Below are 18,925 nucleotides of genomic sequence, written 5' to 3'. Positions count from 1 at the left end.
AGAGAGCACTGTACCATGATGAGAGTAGAGAGGACTGTACCTCTGATGAGAGTAGAGAGCACTCTAACTCTGATGAGAGTAGAGAGGACTGTACCTCTGATGAGAGTAGAGAGCACTGTACCATGATGAGAGTAGAGAGGACTGTACCTCTGATGAGAGTAGAGAGCACTGTACCATGATGAGAGTAGAGAGGACTATACATCTTATGAGAGTAGAGAGGACTGTACCTCTGATGAGAGTAGAGAGCACTGTACCATGATGAGAGTAGAGAGGACTGTACCTCTTATGAGAGTAGAGAGGACTGTACCTCTGATGAGAGTAGAGAGCACTGTACCATGATGAGAGTAGAAAGGACTGTACCTCTGATGAGAGTAGAGAGCACTGTACCATGATGAGAGTAGAGAGGACTGTACCTCTGATGAGAGTAGAGAGCACTCTAACTCTGATGAGAGTAGAGAGGACTGTACCTCTGATGAGAGTAGAGAGCACTGTACCATGATGAGAGTAGAGAGGACTGTACCTCTGATGAGAGTAGAGAGCACTGTACCATGATGAGAGTAGAGAGCACTGTACCATGATGAGAGTAGAGAGGACTATACATCTTATGAGAGTAGAGAGGACTGTACCTCTGATGAGAGTAGAGAGCACTGTACCATGATGAGAGTAGAGAGGACTGTACCTCTGATGAGAGTAGAGAGGACTGTACCTCTGATGAGAGTAGAGAGGACTGTACCTCTGATGAGAGTAGAGGACTGTACCTCTGATGAGAGTAGAGAGGACTGTACCTCTGATGAGTGTAGAGAGGACTGTACCTCTGATGAGAGTAGAGAGGACTGTACCTCTGATGAGAGTAGAGAGGACTGTACCATGATGAGAGTAGAGAGGACTGTACCACTGATGAGAGTAGAGACGACTGCACCTCTGATGAGAGTAGAGAGTACTGTACCTCTGATGAGAGTAGAGAGCACTGTACCATGATGAGAGTAGAGAGGACTGTACCTCTGATGAGAGTAGAGAGGACTGTACCTCTGATGAGAGTAGAGAGGACTGTACCTCTGATGAGAGTAGAGAGGACTGTACCTCTGATGAGAGTAGAGAGGACTGTACCTCTGATGAGAGTAGAGAGGACTGTACCTCTGATGAGAGTAGAGAGGACTGTACCATGATGAGAGTAGAGAGGACTGTACCACTGATGAGAGTAGAGACGACTGCACCTCTGATGAGAGTAGAGAGTACTGTACCTCTGATGAGAGTAGAGAGTATTGTACCATGATGAGAGTAGAGAGGACTGTACATCTGATGAGAGTAGAGATGACTGTAACTCTGATGAGATTAGAGAGCACTGTACCATGATGAGAGTAGAGAGCACTGTACCATGATGAGAGTAGAGACGACTGTACCTCTGATGAGAGTAGAGAGCACTCTAACTCTGATGAGAGTAGAGACGACTGTACCTCTGATGAGAGTAGAGAGCCCTGTACCATGATGAGAGTAGAGAGGACTGTACCTCTGATGAGAGTAGAGAGCACTGTACCATGATGAGAGTAGAGAGGACTGTACCTCTGATGAGAGTAGAGAGCACTCTAACTCTGATGAGAGTAGAGAGGACTGTACCTCTGATGAGAGTAGAGAGCACTGTACCATGATGAGAGTAGAGAGGACTGTACCTCTGATGAGAGTAGAGAGCACTGTACCATGATGAGAGTAGAGAGCACTGTACCATGATGAGAGTAGAGAGGACTATACATCTTATGAGAGTAGAGAGGACTGTACCTCTGATGAGAGTAGAGAGCACTGTACCATGATGAGAGTAGAGAGGACTGTACATCTTATGAGAGTCGAGAGGACTGTACCTCTGATGAGAGTAGAGAGGACTGTACCTCTGATGAGAGTAGAGAGGACTGTACCTCTGATGAGAGTAGAGAGCACTGTACCATGTTGAGAGTAGAGAGGACTGTACCTCTGATGAGAGTAGAGAGGACTGTACCTCTGATGAGAGTAGAGAGGACTGTACCTCTGATGAGAGTAGAGAGGACTGTACCTCTGATGAGAGTAGAGAGGACTGTACCTCTGATGAGAGTAGAGAGGACTGTACCATGATGAGAGTAGAGAGGACTGTACCACTGATGAGAGTAGAGACGACTGCACCTCTGATGAGAGTAGAGAGTACTGTACCTCTGATGAGAGTAGAGAGCACTGTACCATGATGAGAGTAGAGAGGACTGTACCTCTGATGAGAGTAGAGAGGACTGTACCTCTGATGAGAGTAGAGAGGACTGTACCTCTGATGAGAGTAGAGAGGACTGTACCTCTGATGAGAGTAGAGAGGACTGTACCTCTGATGAGAGTAGAGAGGACTGTACCTCTGATGAGAGTAGAGAGGACTGTACCTCTGATGAGAGTAGAGAGGACTGTACCATGATGAGAGTAGAGAGGACTGTACCACTGATGAGAGTAGAGACGACTGCACCTCTGATGAGAGTAGAGAGTACTGTACCTCTGATGAGAGTAGAGAGTATTGTACCATGATGAGAGTAGAGAGGACTGTACATCTGATGAGAGTAGAGATGACTGTAACTCTGATGAGAGTAGAGAGGACTGTAACTCTGATGAGAGTAGAGAGGACTGTACATCTGATGAGAGTAGAGATGACTGTAACTCTGATGAGAGTAGAGAGCACTGTACCATGATGAGAGTAGAGAGCACTGTACCATGATGAGAGTAGAGACGACTGTACCTCTGATGAGAGTAGAGAGCACTCTAACTCTGATGAGAGTAGAGACGACTGTACCTCTGATGAGAGTAGAGAGCCCTGTACCATGATGAGAGTAGAGAGGACTGTACCTCTGATGAGAGTAGAGAGGACTGTACCACTGATGAGAGTAGAGACGACTGCACCTCTGATGAGAGTAGAGAGTACTGTACCTCTGATGAGAGTAGAGAGTATTGTACCATGATGAGAGTAGAGAGGACTGTACATCTGATGAGAGTAGAGATGACTGTAACTCTGATGAGATTAGAGAGCACTGTACCATGATGAGAGTAGAGAGCACTGTACCATGATGAGAGTAGAGACGACTGTACCTCTGATGAGAGTAGAGAGCACTCTAACTCTGATGAGAGTAGAGAGGACTGTACCTCTGATGAGAGTAGAGAGCCCTGTACCATGATGAGAGTAGAGAGGACTGTACCTCTGATGAGAGTAGAGAGCACTGTACCATGATGAGAGTAGAGAGGACTGTACCTCTGATGAGAGTAGAGAGCACTCTAACTCTGATGAGAGTAGAGAGGACTGTACCTCTGATGAGAGTAGAGAGCACTGTACCATGATGAGAGTAGAGAGGACTGTACCTCTGATGAGAGTAGAGAGCACTGTACCATGATGAGAGTAGAGAGCACTGTACCATGATGAGAGTAGAGAGGACTATACATCTTATGAGAGTAGAGAGGACTGTACCTCTGATGAGAGTAGAGAGCACTGTACCATGATGAGAGTAGAGAGGACTGTACATCTTATGAGAGTCGAGAGGACTGTACCTCTGATGAGAATAGAGAGGACTGTACCTCTGATGAGAGTAGAGAGGACTGTACCTCTGATGAGAGTAGAGAGCACTGTACCATGATGAGAGTAGAGAGGACTGTACCTCTGATGAGAGTAGAGAGGACTGTACCTCTGATGAGAGTAGAGAGGACTGTACCTCTGATGAGAGTAGAGAGGACTGTACCTCTGATGAGAGTAGAGAGGACTGTACCTCTGATGAGAGTAGAGAGGACTGTACCATGATGAGAGTATAGAGGACTGTACCACTGATGAGAGTAGAGACGACTGCACCTCTGATGAGAGTAGAGAGTACTGTACCTCTGATGAGAGTAGAGAGCACTGTACCATGATGAGAGTAGAGAGGACTGTACCTCTGATGAGAGTAGAGAGGACTGTACCTCTGATGAGAGTAGAGAGGACTGTACCTCTGATGAGAGTAGAGAGGACTGTACCTCTGATGAGAGTAGAGAGGACTGTACCTCTGATGAGAGTAGAGAGGACTGTACCTCTGATGAGAGTAGAGAGGACTGTACCTCTGATGAGAGTAGAGAGGACTGTACCATGATGAGAGTAGAGAGGACTGTACCACTGATGAGAGTAGAGACGACTGCACCTCTGATGAGAGTAGAGAGTACTGTACCTCTGATGAGAGTAGAGAGTATTGTACCATGATGAGAGTAGAGAGGACTGTACATCTGATGAGAGTAGAGATGACTGTAACTCTGATGAGAGTAGAGAGGACTGTAACTCTGATGAGAGTAGAGAGGACTGTACATCTGATGAGAGTAGAGATGACTGTAACTCTGATGAGAGTAGAGAGCACTGTACCATGATGAGAGTAGAGAGCACTGTACCATGATGAGAGTAGAGACGACTGTACCTCTGATGAGAGTAGAGAGCACTCTAACTCTGATGAGAGTAGAGACGACTGTACCTCTGATGAGAGTAGAGAGCCCTGTACCATGATGAGAGTAGAGAGGACTGTACCTCTGATGAGAGTAGAGAGGACTGTACCACTGATGAGAGTAGAGACGACTGCACCTCTGATGAGAGTAGAGAGTACTGTACCTCTGATGAGAGTAGAGAGAATTGTACCATGATGAGAGTAGAGAGGACTGTACATCTGATGAGAGTAGAGATGACTGTAACTCTGATGAGATTAGAGAGCACTGTACCATGATGAGAGTAGAGAGCACTGTACCATGATGAGAGTAGAGACGACTGTACCTCTGATGAGAGTAGAGAGCACTCTAACTCTGATGAGAGTAGAGACGACTGTACCTCTGATGAGAGTAGAGAGCCCTGTACCATGATGAGAGTAGAGAGGACTGTACCTCTGATGAGAGTAGAGAGCACTGTACCATGATGAGAGTAGAGAGGACTGTACCTCTGATGAGAGTAGAGAGCACTCTAACTCTGATGAGAGTAGAGAGGACTGTACCTCTGATGAGAGTAGAGAGCACTGTACCATGATGAGAGTAGAGAGGACTGTACCTCTGATGAGAGTAGAGAGCACTGTACCATGATGAGAGTAGAGAGCACTGTACCTCTGATGAGAGTAGAGAGGACTGTACCTCTGATGAGAGTAGAGAGCACTCTAACTCTGATGAGAGTAGAGACGACTGTACCTCTGATGAGAGTAGAGAGCCCTGTACCATGATGAGAGTAGAGAGGACTGTACCTCTGATGAGAGTAGAGAGCACTGTACCATGATGAGAGTAGAGAGGACTGTACCTCTGATGAGAGTAGAGAGCACTCTAACTCTGATGAGAGTAGAGAGGACTGTACCTCTGATGAGAGTAGAGAGCACTGTACCATGATGAGAGTAGAGAGGACTGTACCTCTGATGAGAGTAGAGAGCACTGTACCATGATGAGAGTAGAGAGCACTGTACCTCTGATGAGAGTAGAGAGGACTGTACCATGATGAGAGTAGAGAGGACTGTACCACTGATGAGAGTAGAGACGACTGCACCTCTGATGAGAGTAGAGAGTACTGTACCTCTGATGAGAGTAGAGAGCACTGTACCATGATGAGAGTAGAGAGGACTGTACCTCTGATGAGAGTAGAGAGGACTGTACCTCTGATGAGAGTAGAGAGGACTGTACCTCTGATGAGAGTAGAGAGGACTGTACCTCTGATGAGAGTAGAGAGGACTGTACCTCTGATGAGAGTAGAGAGGACTGTACCTCTGATGAGAGTAGAGAGGACTCTACCTCTGATGAGAGTAGAGAGGACTGTACCATGATGAGAGTAGAGAGGACTGTACCACTGATGAGAGTAGAGACGACTGCACCTCTGATGAGAGTAGAGAGTACTGTACCTCTGATGAGAGTAGAGAGTATTGTACCATGATGAGAGTAGAGAGGACTGTACATCTGATGAGAGTAGAGATGACTGTAACTCTGATGAGAGTAGAGAGGACTGTAACTCTGATGAGAGTAGAGAGGACTGTACATCTGATGAGAGTAGAGATGACTGTAACTCTGATGAGAGTAGAGAGCACTGTACCATGATGAGAGTAGAGAGCACTGTACCATGATGAGAGTAGAGACGACTGTACCTCTGATGAGAGTAGAGAGCACTCTAACTCTGATGAGAGTAGAGACGACTGTACCTCTGATGAGAGTAGAGAGCCCTGTACCATGATGAGAGTAGAGAGGACTGTACCTCTGATGAGAGTAGAGAGGACTGTACCACTGATGAGAGTAGAGACGACTGCACCTCTGATGAGAGTAGAGAGTACTGTACCTCTGATGAGAGTAGAGAGTATTGTACCATGATGAGAGTAGAGAGGACTGTACATCTGATGAGAGTAGAGATGACTGTAACTCTGATGAGATTAGAGAGCACTGTACCATGATGAGAGTAGAGAGCACTGTACCATGATGAGAGTAGAGACGACTGTACCTCTGATGAGAGTAGAGAGCACTCTAACTCTGATGAGAGTAGAGACGACTGTACCTCTGATGAGAGTAGAGAGCCCTGTACCATGATGAGAGTAGAGAGGACTGTACCTCTGATGAGAGTAGAGAGCACTGTACCATGATGAGAGTAGAGAGGACTGTACCTCTGATGAGAGTAGAGAGCACTCTAACTCTGATGAGAGTAGAGAGGACTGTACCTCTCATGAGAGTAGAGAGCACTGTACCATGATGAGAGTAGAGAGGACTGTACCTCTGATGAGAGTAGAGAGCACTGTACCATGATGAGAGTAGAGAGCACTGTACCATGATGAGAGTAGAGAGGACTATACATCTTATGAGAGTAGAGAGGACTGTACCTCTGATGAGAGTAGAGAGCACTGTACCATGATGAGAGTAGAGAGGACTGTACATCTTATGAGAGTCGAGAGGACTGTACCTCTGATGAGAATAGAGAGGACTGTACCTCTGATGAGAGTAGAGAGGACTGTACCTCTGATGAGAGTAGAGAGCACTGTACCATGATGAGAGTAGAGAGGACTGTACCTCTGATGAGAGTAGAGAGGACTGTACCTCTGATGAGAGTAGAGAGGACTGTACCTCTGATGAGAGTAGAGAGGACTGTACCTCTGATGAGAGTAGAGAGGACTGTACCTCTGATGAGAGTAGAGAGGACTGTACCATGATGAGAGTATAGAGGACTGTACCACTGATGAGAGTAGAGACGACTGCACCTCTGATGAGAGTAGAGAGTACTGTACCTCTGATGAGAGTAGAGAGCACTGTACCATGATGAGAGTAGAGAGGACTGTACCTCTGATGAGAGTAGAGAGGACTGTACCTCTGATGAGAGTAGAGAGGACTGTACCTCTGATGAGAGTAGAGAGGACTGTACCTCTGATGAGAGTAGAGAGGACTGTACCTCTGATGAGAGTAGAGAGGACTGTACCTCTGATGAGAGTAGAGAGGACTGTACCTCTGATGAGAGTAGAGAGGACTGTACCATGATGAGAGTAGAGAGGACTGTACCACTGATGAGAGTAGAGACGACTGCACCTCTGATGAGAGTAGAGAGTACTGTACCTCTGATGAGAGTAGAGAGTATTGTACCATGATGAGAGTAGAGAGGACTGTACATCTGATGAGAGTAGAGATGACTGTAACTCTGATGAGAGTAGAGAGGACTGTAACTCTGATGAGAGTAGAGAGGACTGTACATCTGATGAGAGTAGAGATGACTGTAACTCTGATGAGAGTAGAGAGCACTGTACCATGATGAGAGTAGAGAGCACTGTACCATGATGAGAGTAGAGACGACTGTACCTCTGATGAGAGTAGAGAGCACTCTAACTCTGATGAGAGTAGAGACGACTGTACCTCTGATGAGAGTAGAGAGCCCTGTACCATGATGAGAGTAGAGAGGACTGTACCTCTGATGAGAGTAGAGAGGACTGTACCACTGATGAGAGTAGAGACGACTGCACCTCTGATGAGAGTAGAGAGTACTGTACCTCTGATGAGAGTAGAGAGAATTGTACCATGATGAGAGTAGAGAGGACTGTACATCTGATGAGAGTAGAGATGACTGTAACTCTGATGAGATTAGAGAGCACTGTACCATGATGAGAGTAGAGAGCACTGTACCATGATGAGAGTAGAGACGACTGTACCTCTGATGAGAGTAGAGAGCACTCTAACTCTGATGAGAGTAGAGACGACTGTACCTCTGATGAGAGTAGAGAGCCCTGTACCATGATGAGAGTAGAGAGGACTGTACCTCTGATGAGAGTAGAGAGCACTGTACCATGATGAGAGTAGAGAGGACTGTACCTCTGATGAGAGTAGAGAGCACTCTAACTCTGATGAGAGTAGAGAGGACTGTACCTCTGATGAGAGTAGAGAGCACTGTACCATGATGAGAGTAGAGAGGACTGTACCTCTGATGAGAGTAGAGAGCACTGTACCATGATGAGAGTAGAGAGCACTGTACCTCTGATGAGAGTAGAGAGGACTGTACCTCTGATGAGAGTAGAGAGCACTCTAACTCTGATGAGAGTAGAGACGACTGTACCTCTGATGAGAGTAGAGAGCCCTGTACCATGATGAGAGTAGAGAGGACTGTACCTCTGATGAGAGTAGAGAGCACTGTACCATGATGAGAGTAGAGAGGACTGTACCTCTGATGAGAGTAGAGAGCACTCTAACTCTGATGAGAGTAGAGAGGACTGTACCTCTGATGAGAGTAGAGAGCACTGTACCATGATGAGAGTAGAGAGGACTGTACCTCTGATGAGAGTAGAGAGCACTGTACCATGATGAGAGTAGAGAGCACTGTACCTCTGATGAGAGTAGAGAGGACTGTACCATGATGAGAGTAGAGAGGACTGTACCACTGATGAGAGTAGAGACGACTGCACCTCTGATGAGAGTAGAGAGTACTGTACCTCTGATGAGAGTAGAGAGCACTGTACCATGATGAGAGTAGAGAGGACTGTACCTCTGATGAGAGTAGAGAGGACTGTACCTCTGATGAGAGTAGAGAGGACTGTACCTCTGATGAGAGTAGAGAGGACTGTACCTCTGATGAGAGTAGAGAGGACTGTACCTCTGATGAGAGTAGAGAGGACTGTACCTCTGATGAGAGTAGAGAGGACTGTACCTCTGATGAGAGTAGAGAGGACTGTACCATGATGAGAGTAGAGAGGACTGTACCACTGATGAGAGTAGAGACGACTGCACCTCTGATGAGAGTAGAGAGTACTGTACCTCTGATGAGAGTAGAGAGTATTGTACCATGATGAGAGTAGAGAGGACTGTACATCTGATGAGAGTAGAGATGACTGTAACTCTGATGAGAGTAGAGAGGACTGTAACTCTGATGAGAGTAGAGAGGACTGTACATCTGATGAGAGTAGAGATGACTGTAACTCTGATGAGAGTAGAGAGCACTGTACCATGATGAGAGTAGAGAGCACTGTACCATGATGAGAGTAGAGACGACTGTACCTCTGATGAGAGTAGAGAGCACTCTAACTCTGATGAGAGTAGAGACGACTGTACCTCTGATGAGAGTAGAGAGCCCTGTACCATGATGAGAGTAGAGAGGACTGTACCTCTGATGAGAGTAGAGAGGACTGTACCACTGATGAGAGTAGAGACGACTGCACCTCTGATGAGAGTAGAGAGTACTGTACCTCTGATGAGAGTAGAGAGTATTGTACCATGATGAGAGTAGAGAGGACTGTACATCTGATGAGAGTAGAGATGACTGTAACTCTGATGAGATTAGAGAGCACTGTACCATGATGAGAGTAGAGAGCACTGTACCATGATGAGAGTAGAGACGACTGTACCTCTGATGAGAGTAGAGAGCACTCTAACTCTGATGAGAGTAGAGACGACTGTACCTCTGATGAGAGTAGAGAGCCCTGTACCATGATGAGAGTAGAGAGGACTGTACCTCTGATGAGAGTAGAGAGCACTGTACCATGATGAGAGTAGAGAGGACTGTACCTCTGATGAGAGTAGAGAGCACTCTAACTCTGATGAGAGTAGAGAGGACTGTACCTCTGATGAGAGTAGAGAGCACTGTACCATGATGAGAGTAGAGAGGACTGTACCTCTGATGAGAGTAGAGAGCACTGTACCATGATGAGAGTAGAGAGCACTGTACCATGATGAGAGTAGAGAGGACTATACATCTTATGAGAGTAGAGAGGACTGTACCTCTGATGAGAGTAGAGAGCACTGTACCATGATGAGAGTAGAGAGGACTGTACATCTTATGAGAGTCGAGAGGACTGTACCTCTGATGAGAGTAGAGAGGACTGTACCTCTGATGAGAGTAGAGAGGACTGTACCTCTGATGAGAGTAGAGAGCACTGTACCATGATGAGAGTAGAGAGGACTGTACCTCTGATGAGAGTAGAGAGGACTGTACCTCTGATGAGAGTAGAGAGGACTGTACCTCTGATGAGAGTAGAGAGGACTGTACCTCTGATGAGAGTAGAGAGGACTGTACCTCTGATGAGAGTAGAGAGGACTGTACCATGATGAGAGTAGAGAGGACTGTACCACTGATGAGAGTAGAGACGACTGCACCTCTGATGAGAGTAGAGAGTACTGTACCTCTGATGAGAGTAGAGAGCACTGTACCATGATGAGAGTAGAGAGGACTGTACCTCTGATGAGAGTAGAGAGGACTGTACCTCTGATGAGAGTAGAGAGGACTGTACCTCTGATGAGAGTAGAGAGGACTGTACCTCTGATGAGAGTAGAGAGGACTGTACCTCTGATGAGAGTAGAGAGGACTGTACCTCTGATGAGAGTAGAGAGGACTGTACCTCTGATGAGAGTAGAGAGGACTGTACCATGATGAGAGTAGAGAGGACTGTACCACTGATGAGAGTAGAGACGACTGCACCTCTGATGAGAGTAGAGAGTACTGTACCTCTGATGAGAGTAGAGAGTATTGTACCATGATGAGAGTAGAGAGGACTGTACATCTGATGAGAGTAGAGATGACTGTACCTCTGATGAGAGTAGAGAGCACTGTACCATGATGAGAGTAGAGAGGACTGTACCTCTGATGAGAGTAGAGAGGACTGTACCTCTGATGAGAGTAGAGAGGACTGTACCTCTGATGAGAGTAGAGAGGACTGTACCATGATGAGAGTAGAGAGGACTGTACCACTGATGAGAGTAGAGACGACTGTACCTCTGATGAGAGTAGAGAGCACTGTACCATGATGAGAGTAGAGAGGACTGTACCTCTGATGAGAGTAGAGAGCACTCTAACTCTGATGAGAGTAGAGAGGACTGTACCTCTGATGAGAGTAGAGAGCACTGTACCATGATGAGAGTAGAGAGGACTGTACCTCTGATGAGAGTAGAGAGCACTGTACCATGATGAGAGTAGAGAGCACTGTACCATGATGAGAGTAGAGAGGACTATACCTCTGATGAGAGTAGAGAGGACTGTACCTCTGATGAGAGTAGAGAGCACTGTACCATGATGAGAGTAGAGAGGACTGTACCTCTGATGAGAGTAGAGAGGACTGTACATCTGATGAGAGTAGAGAGGACTGTACCTCTGATGAGAGTAGAGAGGACTGTACCTCTGATGAGAGTAGAGAGCACTGTACCATGATGAGAGTAGAGAGGACTGTACCTCTGATGAGAGTAGAGAGTACTGTACCTCTGATGAGAGTAGAGAGGACTGTACCTCTGATGAGAGTAGACCGTACAGTACCTCTGATGAGAGTAGAGAGGACTGTACTTCTGATGAGAGTATAGAGGACTGTACCTCTGATGAGCGTAGAGAGGACTGTACCTCTGATGAGAGTAGAGAGGACTGTACCTCTGATGAGAGTAGAGAGGACTGTACCTCTGATGCCTGACATGAAACAGATGCTTTCATCATCCCATCCTCTCCTTTATTTTTTATTTACTTATTTTTAACAATGTGACATAAAGTAAGCCTTTTCTGAGCCAGAATGGCCCATCCGTCAGGAGCATATATCTCCTGTTTCTGTAGCGTGAATGAGGCAGCTTGATGTACAAGTACACCCCCTGAACAATGTGGCCTGGAAGGCACAAAAGCCTTGTGATAAACTAAGGTTTACTACGGACTGTCTTGACCACTAAAAGCTACAGAGACACAGCAACAGCTCCAACTCCGTGCCTGCAGTTTGCATGCCTGTCAGGCATTGTGGCTGCTGGTAGCATTTAAAACCTTGGAAACTGGCCAACACTAGTAAACTGCTTTAATGGACTACTACGCGACTACACACAAGTACAAGCCAATAATACTTTTACAAATAGAACATAACTCTAAAAGGCAAACACTGATCATTTGTGAAGTCCTATTGTACATGTGGAACATGACAACACTGGGATATCTCGCTGAGATATACTCCAAACCAGGGGTATTCAACTCTTACTCTACGAGGTCCGGAGCCTGTTGGTTTTTTGTTCTACCTTATAATTAATTGCACCCACCTGGTGTCCCAGGCCTAAATCAGTCCCTGATTAGAGGGGAACGATGATAAAACGCAGTGGAACTGGCTTCATGGTCCAGAGTTGAGTTTGAGGGCCCTAAACTATTAAGCTAAATGTGGATAGGCCTATCTCAGAATACTGTATTAAAGTTACACAGACAGACAGGGTTGTGTTTGACTAGAAACAAAGACCTTCTGTGGGAAATGTGATTTTATTAATTATGTCTAATTCCACACAACCCATCTACATGTTTATTCCTCTGTAAAAACACAAGTTACACAACTTCTTATCATAAATATTTTGAGTTTACAAGATGGACTCTTCTAAAGGGGAATTCCTTTATCAGGTATTTATGTTGTGGTTCGGGTATGGCCTCTTTTGGACTGTATCTGGGGAAAACATAGGCCTAGAATTTCTATCCTGGACGACATGAATCCAACTGCAGATGTTTTCTGTCGGTGGTAAGTGAAAGCCCTGGGGTAGTTTCCCCTCGTACAGATCTAGGATCAGCTTCCAATCTCCCAATCCAAACCTTAAAAATTAGTGGGGGAAATGTAAACCTGACCCCAGATATTACATTCATAGAATAATTAATTATATTTCTACGATTAAATGTCAAACATTCATCAATCATGCCCACAGTTGTTTTTCAGTTAAATCCTGCAACTATTTTCACTATCTCCCTGACATTTCAACCACTCTTATCTTCTCATTATCAAGCCATGTGTTGAGATAACCATCAATATATCATATCAGATCCTAAGTTACAGTTACAGTTACAATTCCTTTGAAATTGCTGTAATCAGATGAACACACATGACGTGACATTGCAATGACATTATGGATGTGTCCCAAATGGCACCCTCTTCCCTATATATATTGCACTACATTTGTAGGGCTCTGGTTGAAAGTAGTGCTCTATATAAGGAATAGGGTGCCATCTAGGACGCACCCAGCCTTTGACAAAAACCATCACATTTTGATGTACTGTATAGTGTCTGATGTTGAGGGAGGAAAAATGCTGTTCTAAACATAATCTGTGACCAATTGGCCTGCTCCATGTCCAAATGGCTTTTCAATTGACCAGTGGTGCGCTTTACGGCTGGGTGGTTATACACAGTAGATTCACCGTAAACTAGTTTAACGACATCTGGCAAAAGGACACTTGACACGCATGCAATGACACACAAAGTCCCTGACCACTCTGGTCTTTGACCTGGTATATGGAGACCGTGATATGGTGTAGGAGGAGTTTCCCCCTATACAGCTTACTTATTAACACTCCTCCCACCCCTCCTCTCTCTCTATCCAGTGTTTCCCGCAGATTTTCCTATAGGCGGGGCAAAGGCCTTAAGCAATATTCCGAGCTGCCAAATGTCGACACACAAACTGAAATTCTCAAGTCAAACTCTTTTAAATTGGGGAAGGACTACTCCCTGTATAAGAAGTCAATAGCAATGCATTGCTTCAACTACGTTCCACTAAAGACTAAGACATTTGTCTTCTTCTCATTCCTAACCATCATGAGGTTGTGTTTTAGGCAAATGTGTAAATTACACAGATTCTTGGCGGGATTTTCAGTCCAGTGAAGTGATCTGACACCAACCCAAGGTAAGCGATAAGTCCACAATTTCTACCATGGTGGAAAATTGTATCTGCTGGTCAAGCTCAGCTCAGTTCAGAGTTCAAGCTCAAGCTCAGAAGGCCGAGAAATAGGTTGCTAAAGCCTTCGCTTGGAAAACATTTGTGGGAACGTGACCATATCTTTGAAGAGTTGATTGCTTTTCCCTTTCTAAACATGCTTCATCCAACATAAACCTAAAGCTGAGAAATCCAAGCTGAAGGCATCTAGGGCTCTGTGAGGAAAATGGGTGAAACTGCTCCTGTCTTTCTGTGCTCAGGCATTTTGGTAGAGGGACTAAGTCATGTTCATGATCTCCCTCACTCTCACCATTTAGAGCAACTGTTGTGTGACAGAGTGAGCGCGCTCCTTTATTATCAGCATAAAGTGATCATAACCCCCAAAAAACTGTAAACCTCACATTTCATTTGGACCTTTATCCATATGAGAACATGGATGATTGTGGCTGTCCTGGGTCTGTCTAAGATGGGTGTCACATCATGATGACATAGGGTGCCGTTCGGCCAATTCAAAGTATTGGTTGGGGCCTTATTTGTGGAGTAACTGTTTTTCTGGGTGATTTGTGATATTTTATTTAGTGCTTCCCATGACTGTGTTTTTGTATTTTAATGTATATATACAGTCCCAGTCAAAGGTTTGGACACACCTACTCATTCAAGGGTTTTTCTTTATTTTTACTATTTTCTACATTGTAGAATAATAGTGAAGACATCAAAACGATGAAATAACACATATGGATTTATGTAATAACCAACAAAGTGTTAAACAAATCAAAATATATTTTATATTTGAGATTCTTCAAAGTAGCCACCCTTTGCCTTGATGACAGCTTTGCACACTCTTGGCATTCTCTCAACCAGCTTCATGAGGAATGCTTTTCCAACAGTCTTGAAGGAGTTCCCACATATGCTGAGCACTTGTTGGCTGCTTTTCCTTCACTCTGCAGTCCAACTCATCCCAAACCATCTCAATTGGGTTGAGGTCGGGTGTCTGTTACTTGAACTCTGTGAAGCATTTATTTGGGCTGCAATCTGAGGTGCAGTTAACTCTAATGAACTTATCCTCTGCAGCAAAGGTAACTCTGGGTCTTCCTTTCCTGTGGCGGTCCTCATGAGAGCCAGTTTCATCATAGCGCTTGATGGTTTTTGCGACTGCGCTTGAAGAAACTTTCAAAGTTCTTGAAATGTTCCGTATTGACTGACCATCATGTCTTAAAGTAATGATGGACTCTCGTTTCTCTTTGCTTATTTGAGCTGTTCTTGCCATAATATGGACTTGGTCTTTTACCAAATAGGGCTATCTTCTGTATACCACCCCTACCTTGTCACAACACAACTGATTGGCTCAAACACATTAATAGGGAAAGAAATTCCACAAATTAACTTTTAACAAGGCACACCTGTTAATTGAAATGCATTCCAGGTGACTACCTCATGAAGCTGGTTGAGAGAATTCCAAGAGTGTGCAAAGCTGTCATCAAGGCAAAGGGTGGCTACTTTGAAGAATCTCAAATATGAAATATATTTTGATTTGTTTAACATTTGTTTGGTTACTACATGATTCCATATGTGTTATTTCATAAGTTTGATTTCTTCACTATTATTCTACAAAGTAGAAATTAGTAAAAATAAAGAAAAACCCTTGAATGAGTAGGTGTGTCCAAACTTTTGACTGGTAGTGTAGGTCTCAATATGTCTTCTCTGTTAACATAAAGGCTAAATACAAAATAAAATAGTAATCTACTGAGGACAGTATAATGAATGCACAGTAATCACATGGAAATGAAATATATCCTAAATGCTCATGACCTCAAAGCAACTATAAAATAGGCCTATACTGCAAAATCATAGTATCTCCAGAAAATTTGCAATATGCATCTTTACACTAACTGGAGTTAAGAGTGTCTTCTTTAATCCGATGTGTGCAACCACATCGTATTAACAACAATTGAGAGGGGATTCATAAATACAGTTGCCTACAGTCTTCAGTATTTCTCTTGAAGACACCCACTGCAATCTACTTCAATAAAGTATGTTGGCCCATTTCTCATGAAGAGATGGTGACCGACGGCAGCACACTAGAGAGGACGGATTACGAGACGTCAGCACTCCCCAACCCACCATATAAATATGCTCCACCCGCCGACTCCCTCAACACCAAGACCAGGAGGAGCTGCGCGCAATTCTGAACAATGTGGACCACCAACAGTAATCTCGAAGCTAGTTTACTTCACACTAACTGGTTTACCTACCTTGAGAAAGTCTTACACGAAATTGAATTTTACTGAACAACAACTGTGGTGTAGATTAAGCATTTTCTTCTTCTTTGGATCACATAATTCGCTTTGGACATCGCATAGGCTACCAGTTGATTCCATTCTTAGTTCTCGAACAATCATGGCACGTTCAGTCTTACTGTTGCATGGCACATTTTCTTATGAACCAGTTTTTAGGTTTTAGTCTCATGGCAAGCAGTTATTATTGGACAACTTGTAGAAAGAAGTGACTGACTGACATCTGGAATTTAGGCAAACCAGCTCCCGTCGCAGCGCATGGATTTGAAGGCATCCAGGACAGAGGTTGTCATCGTGAAATTGGATTGAAATTCTATATTATCCTAATTGTTAAATCTTTCAATCGATTTTAGATATTGAATTCCAAAACATATTAATTTGTATTCAGCATTTTTTTTTAAAGTCGGCATGGACCTGATATAAATTGAGGATAGCCATTTCCCGATAGCCATTTGCCTAGGGAAAATGTTTACTCGGTATTTATGTTCCAACGGGAGTTTCTTTGACTCAGGGCAGGTTCCACTATTGGACTAAGGTCCACAATGAAGTTATGGTATACCCTTACCACCTGTTTCGTCCTGCTGAGCAGCGTGCATACGAGCCCTCTCGGGAGCCGACAGTCCACAAAAAGAACACGCGCTTCAGAGAGTCTCCAGGAGTTCCCCCCAATGCATCTCAGCACATCTTCAACCAAAACAAGTCCAGAAACAGCCGACAGGGAAGAGCTATCTGTAGAAACTAAATGTAAGTTCAGAAATTCTAATTTCTTGAATTAAATCAGATCTTGCTGTGTAAATAGGTCACTGATTTGGCTGCAATAGGCCTCTTGGTCAGACTGGTTTTGCACTAAACATTTTAATAGTGTTATTTGTTTCAGAAGCAAGACTATTAGAATAGATCACTCCCAATAACATACCTACAAATACCAATTGAATGGCCTGCGTTCCCACACTAATTCTGGACCAGAGCTAGGTATCAGCTAGGTGCACCTATCATCTGACCTAGGTTCAGATGACAGTACCAATCAATACCTCAAAATCACACTACTCCCTGTCTGATGTACAGATGCAGTCAAAATATATTGACCCCCTTTGCACAATTCGCTATTTCTTCTAAAATTGCCATTCAACCAGTTTTGAAAAGAGAAAACAGAACATTCTGGTCCATTGCCAAAATATTTGACGACCTCTGTAGGGTAATCTCAAAGAACATATAATGTAGCCTACTGGCACACAAAATATTGTAGTTTCATGTGAATTCCCCCTTCTCATCACTTTATGTGCATAAATTATATGCAATTTAAGTGAGAAGGTTTAAAAGTATATACTGCTGCTGATGAGGTACGTACCCAGTCTTTCCAGGATGTGCATAGTATATACCTCAGACTCTAATTTTCTCATTTTTCTCTCTGACAGATAACATGGACGAGCTTCAGCCAGAGCAGTTTGAGGACGTGGTGGATTTCATCAGAGTCACCATCAGTAGACTGAAGAGCTCATCACACCTGGACACAGGCTCAAGGATACGAAGGAAACGAGAGAGAAGGAAAGGAAGGAAGGGAGCAACCAACAGTAGAGAGGATGGAGAGGACTGGAGGAGGGAGAGGTCTCGAAGCGGAGGAGAGAGAGGTCTCGAAGCGGAGGAGGGAGAGGGCTCGAAACGGAGGAGGGAGAGGTCTCGAAGCGGAGGAGGGCGAGGAAGAGGAAAAGGGGGCAGAGAACGAGGCTGTCTGCTCAAACAGATCCACCTGAATGTGACTGACCTGGGCTTAGGCTATCAAACCAGTGAGGAAATGATCTTCCGCTACTGCAGCGGGCCTTGCAGGAACTCGGAGACGAACTACGATAAAATCCTCATCAACCTCACCCAAAACAAGAGGCTCCTGCCGGAAACGCCGCCTCACGCTTGCTGTCGACCAGTCGCCTTTGACGATGACCTGTCCTTCCTGGATGACCACTTGATGTACCATACAATGAAGAAGCATTCTGCCCGGAGGTGTGGCTGTGTCTGACCTTCCGACCTCCTGTGTCACTAAGAAGAGAGTCAATAGAAGTGAGAGGACATGGCTTGGATCAAAACTAAGATACATTTTGTAGAGGTCATCCTGGACCCATTGAAAGTACATGAAATTAAAGGGCCTACCAATGCTTTTGTGTTGTTGACAGGATGATTAAGGAGGCGCGTCATACCTCAAACCTCTCCACTGATGATTATATCCCACCACTAACTGATGACGTCAAAATCATACTCACTCTACGGATGGTTTTAGAAGCTGACAATGGACTCAACATGTACAGCAAATGCTGAGGCACAGTATGTACAATTGATGTACAATATTTATAAAGATTCATTTAACTTATTCATATTTATTACAGTTTTTATTATAAAGGAATTATCTTCTTGTTATTTATTTCTATGTAATTTCCTCGATAGTGCCAAAGGTTTAAGGAAGGGATGAAAGGGCACATTATAGGGTTTTGGGGAGAGTTGGCTATTCTATATCCTGGGCCTACTTTTTTTAAATG

The 18,925-nt window shown here is 44.5% G+C and overlaps 1 protein-coding gene across 1 annotated transcript; it reads left to right on the top strand.

Annotated features, from left to right (window-relative positions):
* Positions 1-16,942: 16,942 nt before the first annotated feature.
* On the top strand, positions 16,943-18,411 carry gdnfb (glial cell derived neurotrophic factor b; the record flags this gene model as incomplete). The annotated part of the gene is made up of 2 exons (XM_084177518.1): positions 16,943-17,144; positions 17,816-18,411. The coding sequence occupies 2 exons, from the start codon at positions 16,943-16,945 to the stop codon at positions 18,409-18,411; spliced, it is 798 nt and encodes a 265-aa protein (XP_084033644.1).
* Between the last annotated feature and the right edge of the window lie 514 nt (positions 18,412-18,925).

The sequence above is a fragment of the Coregonus lavaretus genome, assembly GCF_964263955.1.
Source record: "Coregonus lavaretus genome assembly, chromosome: 14".
NCBI lineage: Eukaryota > Metazoa > Chordata > Actinopteri > Salmoniformes > Salmonidae > Coregonus > Coregonus lavaretus.
The sequence above is the reverse complement of the archived record's forward strand: the minus strand, read 5'-3'. Positions and strand labels throughout refer to the sequence as shown.